Source organism: Crassostrea angulata, chromosome 5, assembly GCF_025612915.1.
Source record: "Crassostrea angulata isolate pt1a10 chromosome 5, ASM2561291v2, whole genome shotgun sequence".
Taxonomy (NCBI): Eukaryota; Metazoa; Mollusca; class Bivalvia; order Ostreida; family Ostreidae; genus Magallana; species Magallana angulata.
The window spans coordinates 61237530-61258652 of record NC_069115.1 but is presented as its reverse complement, the minus strand read 5'-3'; the positions used below and the strand labels follow the sequence as shown (position 1 = coordinate 61258652).

The 21123-nt window shown below is 34.7% G+C and overlaps 1 protein-coding gene and 1 long non-coding RNA gene across 3 annotated transcripts; one reads left to right on the top strand and one right to left on the bottom strand.

Annotated features, from left to right (window-relative positions):
* Nucleotides 1-1160: 1160 nt before the first annotated feature.
* LOC128184337 (uncharacterized) lies at nucleotides 1161-19691 on the bottom strand. Of its 2 annotated transcripts, XM_052853780.1 has the most exons (14): nucleotides 19536-19691; nucleotides 16489-16960; nucleotides 16169-16298; nucleotides 13967-14485; nucleotides 13627-13791; nucleotides 13389-13472; nucleotides 12974-13071; nucleotides 12758-12862; nucleotides 12544-12623; nucleotides 12414-12465; nucleotides 7993-8156; nucleotides 6536-6629; nucleotides 4628-4762; nucleotides 1161-2531 (listed from the first exon to the last, which is right to left on the bottom strand). In XM_052853780.1, the coding sequence occupies exons 1-14, from the start codon at nucleotides 19577-19579 to the stop codon at nucleotides 2364-2366; spliced, it is 2310 nt and encodes a 769-aa protein (XP_052709740.1). In that variant the 5' UTR covers nucleotides 19580-19691; the 3' UTR covers nucleotides 1161-2363. The 2 variants fall into 2 exon arrangements, with proteins under 2 accessions (XP_052709740.1, XP_052709739.1); XM_052853779.1 differs by lacking the exons at nucleotides 1161-2531; nucleotides 4628-4762; nucleotides 6536-6629; nucleotides 7993-8156 and adding an exon at nucleotides 10794-12276 and having other exon boundaries at nucleotides 12367-12465.
* On the top strand, nucleotides 17587-18632 carry LOC128184338 (uncharacterized). The gene is made up of 2 exons (XR_008243724.1): nucleotides 17587-17842; nucleotides 18299-18632. It is a non-coding gene; the product is annotated as an uncharacterized LOC128184338 (long non-coding RNA).
* Nucleotides 19692-21123: the final 1432 nt, after the last annotated feature.

Sequence of the window (21123 nt, the reverse complement as noted above, 5' to 3'; positions counted from 1 at the left end):
CATTCATGTTGTTTTGCAATTGTATGCAAATTGTGCACTATTGTACAGAACAATGCCCTTATTATCCCTCAGAACTGTGCAGGAGGACATCAGACCACTTGAATACAACTCGTCACAACACAGTATTGTACTTCATTACTAAATTTCTACCAATTCTAAATAAACGTTAATCAAAACTTACAACATATATCACAGTGATATTCCACATCTTTGCAATACTTCTGCAAACAATTATCACTCAAGGGTAAATTAGAGAAACAATTTTCTCTCACAATCTCTATTGTGACAACATCGATATCTAGCATTTATAAAAACAAAAAATGTACCACACACTAGTGTTTCGGCTGGCCATCTAATACTTTACAATTTCCAAGTCTCCCTGACTATTTGGAAACTACAATAATTGTATTGGTTGATTTGTTTCATATAATAAATACTTGTATAGATCTCTTTAATCCTTCGACCTCTTAGTAACATTATTTACAATGATTACTTATTTAATTTAAACAAGACAAGGGGCGATAACTCTATGAACCATTTTAATAACACCCCCCGGGAACTCTGCTCAATTGGGCAAAAGCTTTTTTGGTAAACTTTAAATTTGAAAGAAAGCATCATTCATTCTCTTTGTTAAGTATTTATTCATCTCTTTCATTAAAATTCTACGGCAGAACAAGAGAATAACATTTTTACCACCACCACCCTCCCCCTTGGGTCAAGCCAGCATCCCAGCCTTAGATGTGGAATTTAACTTAAGAAAACAGCTTTATAATATTTCTAAATATGCAGTCGGTTCCTCAGTCTCGTAAGGAAGGTAACTAAACTTTAAATACATTAATTTTGGTCACACCCTGCAGTAAGGACCCTTACCCTGGAGGTCATAAAATTATTAATTTTGGTAGAGGGCTTATGATATGCAGTCAGTTTCTAATCAATATAAGCAGAAGTAGAGAAAATTTCAAATATTAGATTCATTATCAATATATGACCATTTTGGTCACGTACTGGAGTCAAATCCTCTACCCCAGAGGTCTTTATCTAAATATGCAGTCATTTTTTTAATATGATGGCAAAGTGGAACAACTGAACTAAGACTGAAATAGATCATTTAAAAGAAACTTTCAATATTTGTAGTTTTAAAAGAAAACTGAGTACGTACACACTGTCTATACACTTTAATTTTTAATTTTATTTAAAAAACGCCTTAATAAATAAACATAAATAGTTTTGTTCTTTAGAAATGGAGCCTCCTACAATAACAAATTAAAATAAATATCATCAGCATGCAAACACATAACAATTCATGTAATTCATAAACCACACAGTTCTGAGTTATGAACACAGTAACATTATAAGCTTTTCACCATATAAGGATCTGGAATAACCTTCAAAGGAAAACTAAATAACTCTCTTCCTCTGAGTATTTGTTAGGTCATATTAAGTGAAATGTTAGCGATTAAAAGACCCCTCTCCTTCTCAAATTGAATGAGACTGCTGCATGACATAGGTCAATACTATAAGTAATACATACAAGTTGACATTTTGTGTACGATGCAATATATTAGACATAGAGCAATGAAATGACACAAATATATCATACAAACTTAGCTTATACCTTCCCTATATAAAGGTTTCACATCTCGAGTAAACAAAAGCTGCATTATTTCCTCGATTTGACTAATCAGACTTAAATTTATTGAATTTTTTTCTCCATTTATCAGCTACAAATTAAAAACAATTTAGAACTGATAAAATATGCTCATATAATTACATAGTAATAATTAGTTTGGTATAAACTTTGCACATCATTCAATGAGACTGAAATCAATTTAATTACTGTGAAATCACGATTTTTCATGGGGGACCAATTTTGGTGGCTTTCATAGGTAACCCTTACCAAGGATTTTAAATCCCCATGAACGTATATACAAGAATTTGTTCAATATCTATTTACAAAATAGAACTTTCTACCAACTAAACTATTTCCCCTCGAACCCGGAAACTTTTGGTTTCTCATAAACATTGACCCCCACAAATAAAAATGATTCTACAGTACCAATGCTTTTCTTAAACTGCAGCCTCAAACAATAAAGAATACAAGCATGCAAGTTAATCAAACATCAGAGAAATCTGTGTTTCATTTAGACAAATATACATAAATACAGTAATTCCTCAGATCAAGGAATGTGTTCCTTTTGGTCAGTGGACACAGAATTGTCCGTGAACACAGAATCGTCCACCCTCTGAATTATTTGTCACAAGGACGTTGTAGTAATGAGCAGCCTCCAGTAGGCCTAGCGTTGTAGAGAACCCTAGATAGTTTCTGTTAGGCTGAGGGAGAGTTGGTAAATGTCTCCCTCTGTTTAGTTTAGCAGGGAGTGATTGTCGTAGATCTGCTTCCTCTGCTCCTGTACGGTGTCCTTCCACCTCTTCTGTACGTCGGTCACCTGGTTAATGACGGATCTCTGGCGACCCATGTCAGGCCGCTGTCTCACAGTGGACGGTCTCTGGGCCTCAGACGCCAAGTTGTCCTGGAAATAGGATAGCAGGATATTACAAAGCCATTAAATCGTACAATCTACTATCACATACTTCATAAAACTAACTAAACAATTGATGATAACATCTCAAAGATATTGATCAAACATCATGACTTTGTCTTTCTTCTGGAGTGAAATAAATACATGCAACAGAGCAAGTAGTCAAAGAAACTATTCCACATATCAACACTTATGATTTTATCTCCTAGACTGCTTTTGAAATTCAAAATTGAACAACAGAGAAATTGATTATATTTTGACAGCCCTTAATCCTAAGTTGTAATCAGGTCATGTAAAGCATATAAAAATAATAAATCCTTAGCACCTCTCAGACCATTTATTCAGTGGATAACCAGTCATTCAAATAGATTTAATTCAGTCTGAGGAATCTTTTAATGCAATTCAATATTGTGTACCGTTATGGTAATGTGTCAAAATTACAAATCTATTGAGAAATACTCAGCATTGTTTTCTATATTAAAGAAACATTCTTTGTAAGTGAAATCACTGAAGTCCTACTAAAGAAAGTTCAACCACAAATCTAAAATTAAATATTCAAAACAACCTTTTCTAACTTTGTTTTGAAGAGACATTTAAAGAATTTAAATAAAACTACATGTAACATACCCTTTATCAACTTTACATACTAATTATTTGCTGTGGGCTCAATGAAAGATTGTGCACAATGAGGTAAAGAATACTGATGTTTGTATACACTATAGTGGTATACAAATGTATACTGGTGTGTGTACACACTACACTACTAATCAGATAATATACAGGTGTTGATTTATTAACACTACGATGTTAATCAGATAATATACAGGTGTTGATTTATTAACACTACGATGTTAATCAGATAATATACAGATGTCTGTATACACTACAGTGGTATCAAAACGTATATTGGTGTATGTTCTCACTATCATGACTTGCAGCACAACAGAAATCGCAGTCTGAATCGTAGATTAATCATATTGATGGCATCAAATCTCATCAGAACCTGAGGTCTGTTGTGGCAATCCTGCTGATCATTTAGACTGTTGAAAAGTTTTCTATGATCAACATGTTTAAATTTTCAATCGCTATCATCCGTGATCCTCGTATCAGATACAAATGCATTATAACAATGTGCTACATGTCACATTTAATTGTGTTCTCGCATTGTGATTATCTGGATAAATCTTGGACTAGAGAAACACAACGATGCCCTGTGTTCATTTGAGATATGTTGACTTTAAAGATGTATTTGTAGTGGTCCAATCATAGCTCAAATTCTGACCACCTTCCATCTTGATCGTGAAAAAAATCATTGTTGTGCCCTATCACAACCAAGAACATCGGTAAATAATGAACATATTGTAATATATACAAACGTATTTGCATGAACACAAATGTCAAAAATCGACATGTTTAAATCACATCGAGATCCAAATGGAAATTCTATTTGGACAATCTTATCTGAACATATGTAATTGTATTTAAACAGGCAATGAGATCCTGAGATTGTGTCACCTGAAATTTATTATCGTGACCTTACTCTTTCAAAGTTAAACCTTATATCTAAATATATAATTATAGAGAAAATCCACGGTCACCTACGATTTGTTAATTGTGGTGTTAGTAACAGATCGCATGAAAGTGGGAACCTATCGTTTATTACGTGTGCATATTTTTGCTTCCACTAAGTGTTTGTCAGTTAAATACAGACATTGATATACAGTGTTAATCTGATGAAATACAGATGGTTGTATTATATACTTAAGTGTAAATCAAATAAATTTATATGTATATATTTGTATTCTACAGTCCTTATAAGATGAATACAAGTGCCGTTATACTCTTTTTTGTTAATCAGCAAATAATGATGTATCTTAACTTTAAAGAATAAGTCAAATGAATTCATTTTTGTATAATTATTTAAGAACAAAATAAGATTCAAAAGTGAAAAAGATCACTAGTTTAATGATAAAATGTATTTATTACAGGTTAATATACTTTTCTTAAATAAATAAGCTGCATGCATGACATGAAAAGAAGAGAGAGTGAATAAAGAGATGAGACAGAGCCCACCGCCCAGAGATTACCAAATTCACCTCCTCGTTAACCTGCTGCTGGTACTGGGTCCGCGGCCGCTTGGTGATCAGGGGATCCAGACAGAGCAGAAAACACATGTAGATAAAGAGTAGGGACACCACACAGATGATGAAAATCACCACAACCTGAAATACAAACACATGTAGATAAAGAATATGGGCACCACACAGATGATGAAAATCACCACCACCTGAAATACAAACACATGTAGATAAAGAATATGGGCACCACACAGATGATGAAAATCACCACAACCTGAAATACAAACACATGTAGATAAAGAGTAGGGGCACCACACAGATGATGAAAATTACCACAACCTGAAATACAAACACAGGTAGATAAAGAGTAGTGATGCCACACAGATGATGAAAATCACCACCACCTGAAATACAAACACATGTAGATAAAGAGTAGGGACACCACACAGATGATGAAAATCACCACCACCTGAAATACAAACACATGTAGATAAAGAATATGGGCACCACACAGATGATGAAAATCACCACAACCTGAAATACAAACACATGTAGATAAAGAGTAGGGGCACCACACAGATGATGAAAATCACCACCATCTGAAATACAAACACATGGACAACAATCTCAGTCCCTCACTTTTATATCTGTAGTATTTCTGCTTTCATACACAAACATTTTTAGCTGTAGCATTACTTCTCTCATACATACATTAACAATATCAGTCCCTCACCTTTATAACTGCGGTGTCTCTACTCTATATAATACTGACACTAACAATTTCACACACTCCACTTTATAGAATTACAGCAACTGAAACGTTCTACTTTCCCTTTTTTCCGTGTCTTCAGCATTCGCTGACAGTGCATTCACCGTGCGCTCTGTGCATTTACCATGCATTTACTTGCATTTTCCGCTCCGCTCCATTCATGCTCACTGTTCATAGAGCAATTACCATGCACTCATAGTTTGGTCAGCGTATACTTATCGTTCAGTCAGATAATATTATATTTAAGCTGATAACAATACATACATGTACATTACTTGTTATTTTTGGGGAGTGGATTTTAATCAACTATGCACTTACTCGGGCAAAGCTAAAGTGAAACAGTGTTTGGACCTAAGCACAAATCAATACCGCTGACAACACTTAGTTCTTGAAAATAATAGATAAATTCGATGCTATGTATTCTGAAGATTGTTTTTCAAGAAAACTTTTTTATTAATACCATGAAAATATTAAGATTTTAAATTTTACAAACAGTTTAGATATATTTTTAAAAGTCGTATGTATCCCTACGCTAGAATTCAATGAAGTCTCGTTCAACCAGACGCTTGCTGTCTTCATTGATATCCGACAAAACAGAGTCTCTCTTGCTTGTCGGAGATAAACGGAGACAGCCGAACGTTTGGTTGAACAAGACAAGAGTTCAATCTTGCCTGGATCCATACAATTTCTCATAAATATTTCGATTACTGATACTACTTGCCATGCAAAATCACATATCATTGATTTTGAATAAATGATAATCGGATAAAATCAACTCCCGTCAGTACTTCAGTACTTTGATTCCTGATTACAGACGAAACACAATGTAAAGATAACTCTCGAGGCACATGCGAATAAATTGTTTATCTTGCCTTCACGTAGATTTCACATATTGTTCACCATGCTTTCAACACTCACTTTGTGCTCGATCGGGTTTGCACTCTGCGTTCGCTCACCGTTCATAAACAATCACCAAATTCCTTTCAGCATGCGCTCACTTTTGTTCACTGTCCATTCACCATCCACTAACTGTTCAAGTGGTAAAGAAGCACATTTCACGGACTGTAGTATGTCTGGTCTCGTACAGTAACCTCTTTAGCTGTAGTATTTCCGCTATTATACTGACATTATTAATCTAACTCACTCACCTTAATAGCTGTAGTATTCCTGCTCTCATACTGACATTCACAGAGAGCACACACTTCACCACTGGCATTTTCTTCTAGAACATGATTACAATCACTGCAAATAAATCATAAGTTCAAATAAAAACAAAATCAATGTATCCCTTCAGTGAAAATATTCACTGGTCAAAGTGCTCATATAAGAAAATTGATTAAATATAGGTCATATATAGGTTATACTTATAGATTATATATTCAGTAAATGAATTAAATATAAGTCCTAGATCTGACTTATGAGTTTCAAAAAGAAATATTTACATTTGCTAATATGTTTCCTTATATGAACCCATAAAATAGCTGAAATGTTCAATTTTTGTGAACTTTTTCATGACATCACAATGATCATAACTTGCGCTTATCGCTAGTCGGTTGTATTATTGTAAACATAAAATCTCAGAAATTTTAACAATTCTGAATGGTTTGCCTGTTTTAAATGTAAATATAAGTAATATACAGCAATGATAAAAAGTTCACTGGGATATGAACTTGGTTGGTAAGGTTGGTACATGATCAAATCTTCTGAGAAGCCCTTCGGGGCTTGACAGGATTTGACATGTGACCAACCAAGTTCATATCCCGGTGAACTTTTTCACTTGCTGTTTATTTCTTAATTGATCATGTTGATGTCAGTTCCATATCTTACATATTGGTGTCAATGGACTGGAACAAGTTTCCAGCATTATTTATAAGTGTCTATACTAACTAGACTCCTCAAGGGACTTGCCTGAACTCATGGTTATTAGAACTCTGCTTCCTTAGTTAATGTGCTGCTTCCTTCATACACAAGTTGCTCAAATATGAAATTGCTACAGGTTTTCATACATCTTACATGTACCAAAAAAGAAAAACCTTTGTATTTTTGTTCTCATATATTGTATCTTAATACTTTTGATATGAAAAATCCAGATCCAAAGATCCAATTCAAAAAGATTCAACCTTGGGGGGGGGGGGGGGTGGAATCAAGTATAGAGCAAATAATTGTAATTTAACCTCAAATAGATAAGTTATAAACTCATTTTAAAAAATCATTTTACAAATTTTAATGGAATTTTAAATAATGGATATGTACAAAGGTAATAGATTGCCAGTATCATTAATTTACATTTTGTGTAATTAGTTGTACAAAGCTTTTATCACCTAGACAGACCCTGGTCACTTTAGGTAAATATCCCCTGTTTTAATTTGGCCCTGCCTACATATTTTCTGAATTTCAGAAACAATACAGTCATGAATTGAGTTTTTTAAAGGACAGACAACTCTTAAAAGACCAGATATCAGGATGAATTCTTTTTACTTAATTATCCCAGGCCTGTGTTTTATTAATGGTCATCATGATTCCTTAGAAGATTGGCCATTATCCATCACAAAGGAGGAAGCAATGACCTTGGTAACCATGGGTTCAGTGCAAGACATACATGTACCAGCTTGTGGGGTCAAGATCATCCTTGATCCAAGTTTTACTTTTGCCCAAGATGGTTCCATTTGGTGCAACATTGGGACATACGCATTTACATCGCTTGTCTTCAAAACTTGACTTCTCAGTGCCAGGGTTGGAGGCACTATCACTCCGAACTGCAGTGGTTATCTTTACAAAAAAGAAAACCAAATTAAATATATGTCTTAATGTATTTGCACTTGCTTGACTAGAGTTTAATAAGTAATATTAAAAATAAAACATACGTATGATTTTAATTATGGGCTTTATAAATTTTAAAAGCAAAAGATCCGAGTAAAATGTGTTTTTATATCCAAATGTTTTGTTATTCATAAGCTACTTCAGTACCTGTGCAGAATTCTATGAATCAGTCTACGTGAAAGTTCTTTTGACCACAACGGACATTCGGTCATTCGGACATTCGGTCCTGTGTAATCAATAAACACACGAGACCGTGGCCCAAGGACCAAACCTATTTCTGTCGGACCAAAAAATTTGATTCTGTGACTAAAAATTGAGCATGTGTAGTGTATTTTTGCAACGGAGAAAATTCTGGTCAGCAATAATCTATTATCCGATCTGGAACAAAAATCAAGTTTTTTTTAATTAACTCTCGGTCAATGTTATGTTTGATGATATAAACTCATTAACTTATCAATAAGTAGTTAAAATAAAGCGTCCTTTAGATCAAGATTAAACAATGACAGCATGGCGGAAAATGTTAAGTTAAAAGAAAGCTTAGATCATTGTAGTTTGGATTTACGAAGAAAGGAAAGAAAATTGACAGCAATAAAAAAGATGTAGGATAAAAAAGAGTAAAGCTCTATCGGACACTAAGACAATCCCACAGTCAAATGTCTTTCCCAAAGACTGTGATTCCTGGCTTTTTGCATTATTATGAGGTAGATATTTTATTAAAGCCATAGCCACACAAACTAAAAAATTTGATATTTCACTGGACGATTTATTTTTAATTCAATGTAGAGAAATCAAATGGTACACTGACCACCTACGTCACGTGCTGGTGAATATAACATTTTATTTTTTCTATTGGATGAAGGTAGTTTGAACACAAAAGTATTCATGATTATTGTAATATTAAGTAAACAGTAGTGGAAGCAGAAACCTGGGACAGATTATAAAACATTTAAACTTACACATTTGCAACAATGCATATTTGTTGGATTAGAATAAGGTACCTTATCTGAATTTAAGTGATTTTTTACCATTTACATATGGGCATTGTACAGTTATTTTCACTCAACTTCCAGTATTTTTCAGGCTTACCTGGTATGTAGAGATTTTATGTCTTCAACTTATGATGCTTATCATGTGTATGAATTAAACTCATCAACATTTGTCGAGACTGAAAAAATTTGATTGAAGTCCCTCAGTCAATTTTTATAAAGTCTCAACTAACATTATGAATGTACATGTAGCACCATGCTTTTTCTTTAGAAAAGCTTAATCCGAAACGAATCTTATTTGATTCCCGTTTGGTAGGTACACCATGCAGGTGTTTGACCACCAAATGGGATTCATCCCACTAAAGGGTATACTGTGCCCAACATGATAATTCGCTTTTAACAGTTAAACAGCTTTAAATGTCATGCATCGTAGCTAGCCTGGGCCCGGGCGTTTTGGCTGTTTGTCAATAAATATGAGATATAAACTGAACAATACTTACAAATATAGATAGACAGTATAAAAATACGGCGAAGAGACGAGTCATTTTAAACAAATCCTGCATCCACAGATAGATCAATAGTCACATACACTACCTCACTGGCTCACACTCCGAGTCATAGGTTTTTATTTATACCGGAAGTTGATATCCAGCCCAGTTTTGATAACTCGTTCAAAATTCTTTTCGTTAGAAAAATATCGCTTTGCTTGAATTCCAAATTCCAAGACAACCGAAAGAGCCACAAAATATGAATTCTTATTTTTTTATTTCATTATATTTTTCAATATCAACAAGAATTGTTATTTTTCTGTTTATTACTTTTGTTTGTATGTGGGATTTTATCAGAGCACTCAGAACCAATGCAGAACTGAGGGCGAGTAGTATCGAGAGATATAGATTTTAAATAATGCAGAAGATCCTATAGTATAAAAGTTCATCTTCCCAAGTCAAGGGTTTCTGATCCGATCCTCTCTACATCTTCCCAAGTCAAGGGTTTCTAATCCGATTCTCTCTACATCTTCCCAAGTCAAGGGTTTCTGATCCGATCCTCTCTACATCTTCCCAAGTCAAAGGTTTCTGATCCTTCGACTTTGGAAGATGGTAAAAGTTATAAAGAGGAAACAAGGTCGAAATTTTTAACTGTGATAAAAATTTTCACAATGTAAGAAATTATTCAATTACAAATGATCAGTACTTGTACATTTTCATTTGGTTATATTTCTTGTTGTCTCAGAATCAATCTATCCTAATTGTTGCTTTGGTATAAATTAGGTACCGTTATACACTGTATTCATTATTTGTCGTGTCAAACTGTACTTATGACACGGGGGGGGGGGGGGGTCAGCAAAAATAAAAGTAGTGATGTTTCGTTACTCTCCAAAGTGGTAATGCTATACAGAACATGTGTTGACCATGATGACGTGGGCTCTGTTAACTGACGAATTCACAGAAAAATAATAATGTATTGTAGCTAGATTTCTGTTACTTTGCAGATCTTTTCCAGACTCTAATATGTTGCCTCTATTCAGACACTGCACTAGCTTTTGTCCCGAGTGATATGGTACATAAAACAGCAAAAAAAGAAAAAAACTATGCACATGTCAATTTTCAAGATTTAATGATGAAAAATAGCATGGTATAAATAATAAAGTTTTTCAACGTTAATGAAGTAACACTTGTTGATATTATATCACATATTCCAAAAGTTAATTTGACACGAAATCTGAAAAAAAGTTCTATAAAGTTCTGTAAAAAAAAAAAAGCCTACTATATATGGTACATTTCAAACAAAGACAAATCTTATCTTGAGAAACTCGTTCAAATGAAATTTGGTTAATATGCATCATTTATATGCAAATGGTTATCATTAAAATAAATCGGAATTTCAATGTTAATCAAAGTTGATGAATTTCAGTCAGTTGCAATCTGACAGCCAGTACCTGACAGCCAGTATCTCAGAGTTAGTATTTAATAGCCACTCTCATAGTCACTATCATAGTCACTATCATAGTCAACAGTCACTATCATATCATAGTCACTATCATAGTCAACAGTCAACATCTTAGTCAACAGCCAGTATCTCAGAGTTATTATCTAATAGCCACTCTCATAGTCACTATCATATCATAGTCACTATCATATCATAGTCACTATCATAGTCAACAGTTAACATCATAGTCAACAGTCAGTATCTCAGAGTTAGTATCTAATAGCCACTCTCATAGTCACTATCATATCATAGTCACTATCATATCATAGTCACTATCATAGTCAACAGTCAACATCATAGTCACTATCATATCATATTCAACAGTTAATATCATAGTCAACAGTCAATATCATAGTTAACATCATAGTCAATATATCAAAGTCAATTTATAAACTGGTCACTATCTCATAGTTAATCTACCATAGTCAATATCTCCGAGTCACTATCTGACAGATTCAAAAAATGTAAGAATACTGGTATAATCGTTTGTACAGATGTAGACCAAGTAGAAGTACTATTCTATACACGCATATACTCACTGGGACATACGATAGATGTACATCATCACAGTCAACAGTCACGTGTACTGTAAATAATTATGAGAATGGACTGTTATCAATTCTACGGTAAACAGATGTTTCAAGTCACTGAAACAGGGGAGGTTCGTCATCATAAACGGTAATAATACAGTAAATAAAATGATGTCGACCGATTCCTTTTAAAATAATCTTTGGGTTTTTATTTATTCCGAAGCAGACATCAAAGGAAATCTAAATTCAATAAACAATTTTCATTATATACTGTGTTCAATGGAGTGTAATAAATGACAACATTACAGAGGTTGTTTCAGAAAGAGTTTGTTTCAGAAAGAGGCTGTTTCAGACAGACGCTATTTCAGACAGGTTTAAGAAATCTGAGAACGCTTCCATTTTTGGCGTACGGTGATTCTCTACAGTTTGACGCATAACGCAACAATGATTGGTCACGCCTTGTCACGTGATTCGTGGAGTCCTTTTTGTTTTCATTCCATATAGATGTCCTCTGTAGGATGAGTAAATGCCATATACTCCTGATAGAATCTTTTAAACGCATTCCTAGGAAAGAGAAATGATGATATACAAAACAGGGTTTCTTAAACATTTGTTAAATCTCAGAATCAATTAATGCCATTGTAAAAACATTACCCAAGTGCATCCGACACAGTCCTGGTGGATTTCTCCCCTAGAAATACATGACATGCAAACCGGTACGACTTGGGGTGTTTAGTAATGAATCCGAAATACCTACAACAACAAAAAAATGTTCTACATACTGCATTTTCTTTAGCTTTCTTGTTTTGATTTTATTTGCCATGAAATTACCTCTCATTACGGGGATGAAAGCCACAGAACGAAATATTCTTTAGAGCAAAGAAATGAGTAAAATGGTCGTCTGTTTCATGCTGAAGAAAAAAATACAAATGTTCCAAAAGACTAAATATTTTCTGTATTGTGATACACGTACATAAAAATTCACGAGAAATATCAATCTAAATTCACGTTTCACTGACATTAAGCTGACAATATAATGACGTACCCCTAATTTACTCTTATCGAGCATGCGTATTCCGTATTGGCTGATCTCCACCGACACGATGGGTGGGGGTGGGCTTGTTTTGGCTGACCGGCGGGAGAGCGCCACCTGTAGGAATCCGACATATTTTATACCATTAAACAACCATTGATAATACAACACAATAAGACATTTACATTAAAAAATGATCACGTGATACACCGGAAGTTGATGTCTGACCTTGTTGATTGCCTGACATAGCACGTCATCGCCTTTGTGACCGCTGACCTCCACAGAACCCAGGAACCTCATGTTGAAGTGGGAGTTCCCGTCCTCGTCTGGAAAATATACAAATGTGATACAGTTACATGTCTCCTGTTTGAGTGTCAATGTTAACATGGTACACTAAAATTACCTACATTATGTAGCTCCAAAAAACGATGTCTCAGTGCATGACATTGCAATTTGATCCAATCAGAAACACTACCTCTCGAGAGCTTACATGTATAATAAGATTGAAATTAAATCTGGAATATCTCGTTTATGTATCCTGAATCTTAAATTGCGATTAAATGGTAAATGTTTGAATTATTAAAGGGATTCATTGAGAAGTATTAGTGTCTTCAAAAACTCGAGATGAAAATTCAAATCATACCGGTGTCTGACTCCTCTAGGAAGTTCAGGTCAGTAGCATACATGGAAGGGAATATCCCTCGCCGTAAGGTTCGTAAATTTACTCCTAAAATTCAATAAAAATAGCAGGAATGAAACTTTTTTTTATTCATGGGAATCGACAAAATTTAGTCATTCATTCATATTGTCCTTTAATAAAGACCACTAGCTAACACCGGTGACGATATACAAATGTAACAATGTATGCAGGACTGGCTGACCTTCACACCAGAGGTCGTCGTCAAGGCGGAACACGTGGATGGGGTCCCCGATCTCGATGACGATTTCGTCCTGATGACGCGGGATAAAGCGGTGCATTCCTCGGTGAGTGACCTCCAGATCTAGAAAGTTGGTGTCCCCAAAAACAGACGAAGATTTGCGATGGTCTAAAGATATATATACCATGTAAATATGGCCATATTATCCTTAAAATTTAAAAGCATTTATAGGAACTTTAAAAAAAATAATAATTGTCCAACTTTACAGGTGTTGTAGGTTCGAGGGTATTCCTCAAATTTACTATTAGTTTGTCTTACTATAATAAACATATGGAAATCATACCATCCCCACTGTTTCTCCTCCTTCGGTCATCTGACGTCAAAGGTACAGCGGCCGAAGCAGACAACTCGCTCATTTCCTCTTTTAAAGCGATGGACTGTTTTTGTTCTTTGGTTTGTAAAGGTGTTTGAGATTTAATAGTTTGATCTAGGTTACTCAGAGGCTCCACATCCACATCACTTGATGATGAAAGACGCGAACTTCCTGTCGACAGGTGGCGCACATTTTGTGGCACGTGACCGGACTGTGGTCTCGGTCTGGTATCCGGCACGGAGTCTTCTGACAGATAGACGTTGTCAGACGACAGACAGGGCGCAGTGTTACTTGACACAGAGTTAAAGCAAACGTACTTCAAGTCATCCAAATACTGCTTGCTAAATTTGGGGTACACCTTGTTCCGTTTTGGAGGCTGGTCGTCAATAAACACCTCGTCGGTGTCCACGCGAAGTAACGCCTCCTGTAGCTCGTCTGCCAGACATTTTTCGTTAACAGGTTTTGTATTCTGAGCTTGGTTTGGAACCACTACAATAAAAAAAATATACATGCATTATGCAAAATTAATCTCAATTCACGATAAAAGGCTCGTCTCAAACTATTTTTTTTTTTATACAGAAGTATATTGAGCTAACCAGTAGTCGACCAAACCTATGCATAACTGAAGATGGGTTTTCTGACTTCGCGAAAACATAAAATACTAAAATGTAATGTGACTTTTTTTTATATATAATTTGTATTTGTATTCAAACTACAAAAGGAGGAAAATTAGTTGTACTGTAGTTTGGAAAGTAAAAAGTATGCATAGTGGTTGGAAAAACGAAGTATTCTTTACACCTAGAATGAAAAAGGAAAAAAAATTACCCAGACATTTTTAAGGGGAAGAAAATGTGTTTCCCTAGGGGAATACAAGAAAATTACAATATCTTAGGGGAAAGAGGTGGGAATTTATCTATAGCTTGGGTTTACCTGTAATTTGGATAAAAAGATAAAAAAGCTACATATAGCTTGCAGATCAGAGAGAAAAATCTTCTTCTGCTGGACGAGGGAGAAACCTACATGTAGCTTACAGGAAAAAGGAAGAAATCTAAGTGTACTGAGAGTAGCTTGAGTGTGCATCATTCATTTGACATAGATGGAAAAGAAAAACTAATATAAAGCATGGGAAGAAAAGGTAAAGGTTTACCGGCAGTTTGGATTGAATATGATCTTTGAATATACCATAGAGTGTCTGCATTTATTTTTAGATGAGAAGAAAGAAACAGAAGTTTATGAATAGCTTAAATGGAAGAGAAATCTGCCTAAATCTTGGAGTAAAGAGGAAAAAACTTTCTGTAGCTTAGGAGACAGACAGTTTCATTCAGGTGTAATTTGGGTGGCACAGAAAGAAACCGTCCCGTGTCCAGAAGGAGGTAAAATCTGACTAAGGGTTGAGTCGAAGAGAGAACAATCTGTTTATAGTATGACAATTTGTAGAAGAGGCTTGCATTGTGCCTTGAATGTAAGAATTTCTTAGTAGAAGGGAAGAGGTCAATGTCTTCTTGAGTACTTGATGCGTGTATGGATGAGGAAACACTGGACCTAAAGTATGAAGGGAGAAAGGAATTTGCCTGCCTGTAGCTTTAAAGATTAAAAGATGATACATGCCTGTAGCTTTTAAAGGAGAAATAATGATGCCTGTTTGACTTGGATTGATGAGGTGAAAGCTTATGCGTACCTGAAGTATATGGAAGGGGACGAAGGAAGTTGAAACACTCTCTGTAGTATGGAAGGGGAAATAATAATGCCTACATTTGACTCGTAAGGAGAAATGATAACGCCAATCTGATTAAAATCAGATCCTCGATACCTCCCTGTGAATTGAAAGGTATAAAAGATAATGTCTACCCGTGAATTGAAAGGTATAAAAGATAATGTCTACCTGTGGATTGAAAGGTATAAAAGATAATGTCTACCTGTGGATTGAAAGGTATAAAAGATAATGTCTACCTGTGGATTAAAGGGTATAAAAGATAATATCTACCTGCAGCATGGACCAAGGAGAAAGAAGTTTACTAGTGGTTTGGAAGAAGAACTAACAATGCCTGCCTGTAGCTCAAGGAGAGAAAGAATAATACCGACCTGTAGCTTTGCTGATGGAGGGGGAAATGTACCTGTAGTATGGAGGGAGACAAGACAATACTAGTTAGAGGGAGAAAGGACAAAGCCTACCTGAGGTGTGAACCTGCGCGGCCGGAACAGCAGGTAGCCTGCGGTGTTTCCTGTTTCCTTTGGTTAACACAGGCTTTACCACGTGACACCCTGATAGTGTGTTGGGTCTCTTTGCTATTGTTGAATTTTTCTGATCGAAAATTATCAGAAACAAATATAAAAATGTATCGTCTTGCATTTCATTTTCATTTGTATAGGCAAATATATATTTTATAATTATGAATGCCTTGAGGAATAATGATTAATACCCATTTAATGTTAATTAGATTTGTAAGCAATAAAAATAGAACAGTATGTAAAGCATGCACGATGAAATATACTTGTAGTTCGTCTATTATCAGAGTATCCCCTTCTTGGGTTGTGTTGTCAATGTCGGTTTTTTTCTGTTGAGTGTTGCTGATCAGATCGGCATCCACCTTAACCGTATACTCTGAATCCCCTACGATATGCTGTTCCCCTACGATATGCTGTTCCCCTACGATATGCTGTTCCCCGATGTTATGCTGGTCCCCGATGTTATGCTGGTCCCTGCTGTTGTGCTGTTTTTCACCCTGTCTTATTACGCCATGATATTGATTGTTTATAACATTGTTGAGCTGTTCTAATGTTTTTTGTTTAATTTGAAGGGGAGATAACTCTTGTTTCTCATCGCCATTGTCTTTTGTACATTCCACTTCCGGTGACGGTGCGCGCTTCGTCAAACATGACAAAATGTACTTCTCCTTTCTTATTTCCGACTCGTAGTCATCCGGGTTGTCTGGCAGATTTTCTGGACTAATGTCATGTGTCAATCTGGACCAAATAAAACAGACGTACTAACTTAATTATCAAACAGTTAGATGTACCATGAATTTTAATTTGAGTCACTCCGAAATATCTTATGATTTCCTGGCTTCTTGGTCTGTTTTTTAAATATTTTACTTTCCTAGAATGTAAAATATCAAAATCATGAAAAGAGTCAGTAAAAACGTCAGATAATTCGGACCAAATCTGAGTCTGAATCATAGCGTCAAATTATAGTATCTACTGGTGTCTAAAAGTGGCATCTCTATCACAATTCATCGAAGACGTGTCATTGTGTCACGTTACATTCTCTATCTAATAGTGACGTCCCTATCACAAATCATCAGTAGAGGTTGTCATTGCGTCACAATAGCGTCATATTACAGTCTCTATCTTATAGTGACATCTCCATCACAAATCATCAGTAGTGGTTGTATTTGCATCACAATAGCGTCATATTACAGTCTCTATCTTATAGTGACATCTCCATCACAAATCATCAGTAAAAGTTGTAATTGCCTCACAATAGCGTCATATTACAGTCTCTATCTTATAGTGACATCTCTATCACAAATCATCAGTAGAAAGTTGCGTCACAATACAATACAGTAGAAGTTATCTTTGTCACAATCAATAGATTTATTCATTCTTACTATTTTCCTATAGGGTACCTCTGATTTTTATTCTATGTTCATATCCTTTTTGGTGCCTCAATTTTATCAATTCAGGTATTGGTCAATATTGGACGATACTCGGACTGTTCTATTTGTTTACTATGATGCTATAAATACCCATGTTTTGGTCAGTGAGCCGGGGTCCATTAGCACGCACTGCAGTAGTAACACGATGTATAGCTAAGTGTATTTTTTACGGTAACCATCTCCATTAGGGGTAAGTTCGTTTTTCCTTATACTTTAGTCTTGTTTATAATATTTAAGACTTTAGGTAACTGTTCTTATACGTGTTCGATAGTATTTTCGTGTTAACGTTTTACATACTTGTTTATTTACCGTAGAGTTATGGTGCGTTTGTGTGACAAGCATGGTTTGCTAGTTTATTTGTGAGTTTCTATTTCGTAGTCTTATACGGCGTTTTTGGTCATACATTGACTGTTTTGTAATGTTAAGGGGTCTTATACACTTAACTATATTGCACGTTAAGAGGTCTTATACGCTTAACTGTGACTGTGTTTGATACGTTAAGGGGTCTGATACACTTAACGGTTTTGTAGAGCGAGTATTGTTCGGTGTGATTGTATGGCGTGCAGTTGCGGTAATTAGATAAATAAGTATATTGTGGAAGTGAAACGTTTAATTGAAAATATTGTTATTTATATATAATTAAAAGGTTCCAGCAAGGCTCCAGCAATGTCCCAGTGATGATTCGGCCATAGTCACCAGTGTTCCGGTATTGAACATCTTACCACCCGTGCAACCTCCTTCGAGTATTCACTTACTACGCTGGAAGCCGGTGGACGGAAGCCGTCATCTTAGGACGTGGTACCGAAGGAGGACACATTGGAGGAACACTGGAGGGACACTGCTGTCCAATATACCACCATAGGACAATGACGAATCAGATATTAGAAACATTTTTTTTTTGTTAATATTTTGTGTGTGTGTGAATGTGTATATTTGTAAATTTATTGATTTTATATATAGATAAAGATTGTAAATACTTATTGTTGTTTTCATTGCTTGACTGGTTAGACACACGACGGCTGTCGTGACAATCTTTAGTGCACAACACACTCACATTTTAGTCTGTCGCCTTATAATCTCTGTATAATGTGACCCTGGCAACTAGTAAAGGATACGTGTGTTGTGTCACATGTATTTAATATCATTATACATATACAATGTATACATGTGTTATGAAGACTAAATATGATCATCGACTTTAAAACTCAAACTCATAAATATTCTTTTTTTTTCTTTTTTTATCTTTTTTGGGTATAATGTTTGATTTTGCTATTTCTATATGCATTATAAATCTCTATAAGATCTTATCACTGCATATCTATGTAGTCTCTGCAGTCACATTTCTCTCAGTTTATTAGATAGTGTAGACTAAAAACTTGAGCACCCACGATTTCCGGAATTATCCCTAAATCAATGGACTGTGGACCGTAGAGACATTATACTAGTCTACTGTTTCTATTTCTATCGATTGAGGATTCCGTCGATCCATCTTTATCCTATATTTACAGAATGAGTTTTGCTATTTCTGCTGAGTAATGATATGTTTGAACATAGTACGATTTATAGTTATGGCCGTTTTGAATTAATTATGACATACAATGGTATAATTTCAATCATTTAACCATCATATATTTATTGACAGACTTCTAAACTGTTAAAGAGCTATATTGGTTTTGTGTATATAATCCGAAATATTATATCAGGCTTGGCCTATCTCAAATTTAATCTATAAATGTGGTAATTCCTGATCTAGCTGAACAGCGGATGATACAGTAGTTATGAAAACAATCACCAGAATAAGAATAAATGACACACGGCGGAACAATCTACGCCCCGGCCTCCACTTGCTCTAGTACCTATATAACCCACCCCCGAATACTTACCTCAAGGAGTAGTCGGGTCGAAGAAAGCAATTCAATTTCAGCATTTTGTTAAAATCCCTCTGCCATATTTTAGACTGAGACAATCCCGAGATCGATTGTGACGTCAAGGGGACTATTATGTTAATCACAGAAAAATCGATACGCCATCTCTCTCTCTCTCTCTCTCTCTCTCTCTCTCTCTCTCTCTCTCTCTCTCTTCTTCTTCTTCTTCTTCTTCTAAATATACATTTTGAAGAATAAATTTCTGTAAACTGATTACAATCCTGCTGTTAGTTTTTAAAGACTATGAAACGTAGAGTACTATATCATGTGCCACGAAAAGATAAATATTGATTTTTACGGGTAAATAGGCTTATACCTTAAAGGGAAATGGCAACGATTTTGTTCAAATTCTATTTTTTTTTTTATTTACAATGCTTTAAAAATGCATTTTTAATAATAAATGAAATTTGAGTCAGTCATTAAGTTCTAAGCAAGATACAGATCTCACAATTCTTTGTTATGTAAACAAGGCTCGATCGTGCCCTGTTTTTGTTTACATATGTTCAATATACCAGTAAAAAATCTTTTTCAAGCTGATTTGTCTATCTTTTTATTTATTTAAGGTCTAAAATTGAATTTTCACTTCAACATTCAAAATGTAAACAAAAGCTTTGTTCACATAGTAAAGAATTGCTAGCTCTGTAACTCACAACTCAACGAATGACACTCAAATTTTGGTGCGTATTAAAAACATTAAAATTGGAAAAGTAATTTTTGACGAAAATCGTGATCATGCCCCTTTAAACAAAATAAATTCATCAACATTGTTGAAGTGTTTCCAAAATATTTCTACATTGCACACATCCTTTGATACGTGTTGGTTCGGATTTAGAGAATTTTTCTCCCTTAAAGTTTGAAAAGTGAATAACTAGTTAGTGATTACAAGATGCGTTGTGAATCAATGTTAACCACGGAAACAATGAGTTTTAACGCGACACATATAGTGTTTCCGTGATGGCGTTACGATTAATTTACACAAAAGTTTAAGATTATTTTAAAAAACAACAACAACAACAAAAATTTTTGGAAGACATACAGTAGAAACAAATGAATATAAAAAAGTTTTGCATTCAATCAAGATTTTATGCCGAACCTGTCATTTCAAGATGAAATGATTCAAGTACATGTATATACATAACAACATGTACTTCTATTTAACCAATCATACAACAAGTTAAAAATTCCGATATTTTGAACAGTTGCTTAACTAATATGAAAATATTGTAAATGATTAATGATTTTCAGAACGGACAGACCATAATTACATGCACAATTAAAAGGACTTACACACGATTTGAGCTCAAAATTTTAAATTTTATTTTTCTGTTTTAATGTTTAGAATGATTAATATGGGTATTTCAAATGCCTTGTCAAAATTCGAAAGTAAAATTTTGAGTTACAAGTAAGATACTGAGTTTGATATTCTTTGATTTGTAAACAAAACTTGAGTCTTTTCTTACATTTGTGTCTTATTGACATAAGTTTCAATCAAATGTTGCTTTTTCTGTTGATAATTTTATTCAAAAACAAATTGAATCAGTATATC

Excerpts from the sequence above, each read along its gene's own strand:
- LOC128184337 (XM_052853780.1), bottom strand. The coding sequence starts at position 19,579 with ATGCTGAAATTGAATTGCTTTCTTCGACCCGACTACTCCTTGAG. Across the intron at positions 14,486-16,168 it reads CGCGCAGGTTCACACCTCAG|TGGTTCCAAACCAAGCTCAG; the intron begins GTAGGCTTTGTC and ends TTTTTATTGTAG. Across the intron at positions 13,072-13,388 it reads CCTAGAGGAGTCAGACACCG|ACGAGGACGGGAACTCCCAC; the intron begins GTATGATTTGAA and ends TATATTTTCCAG.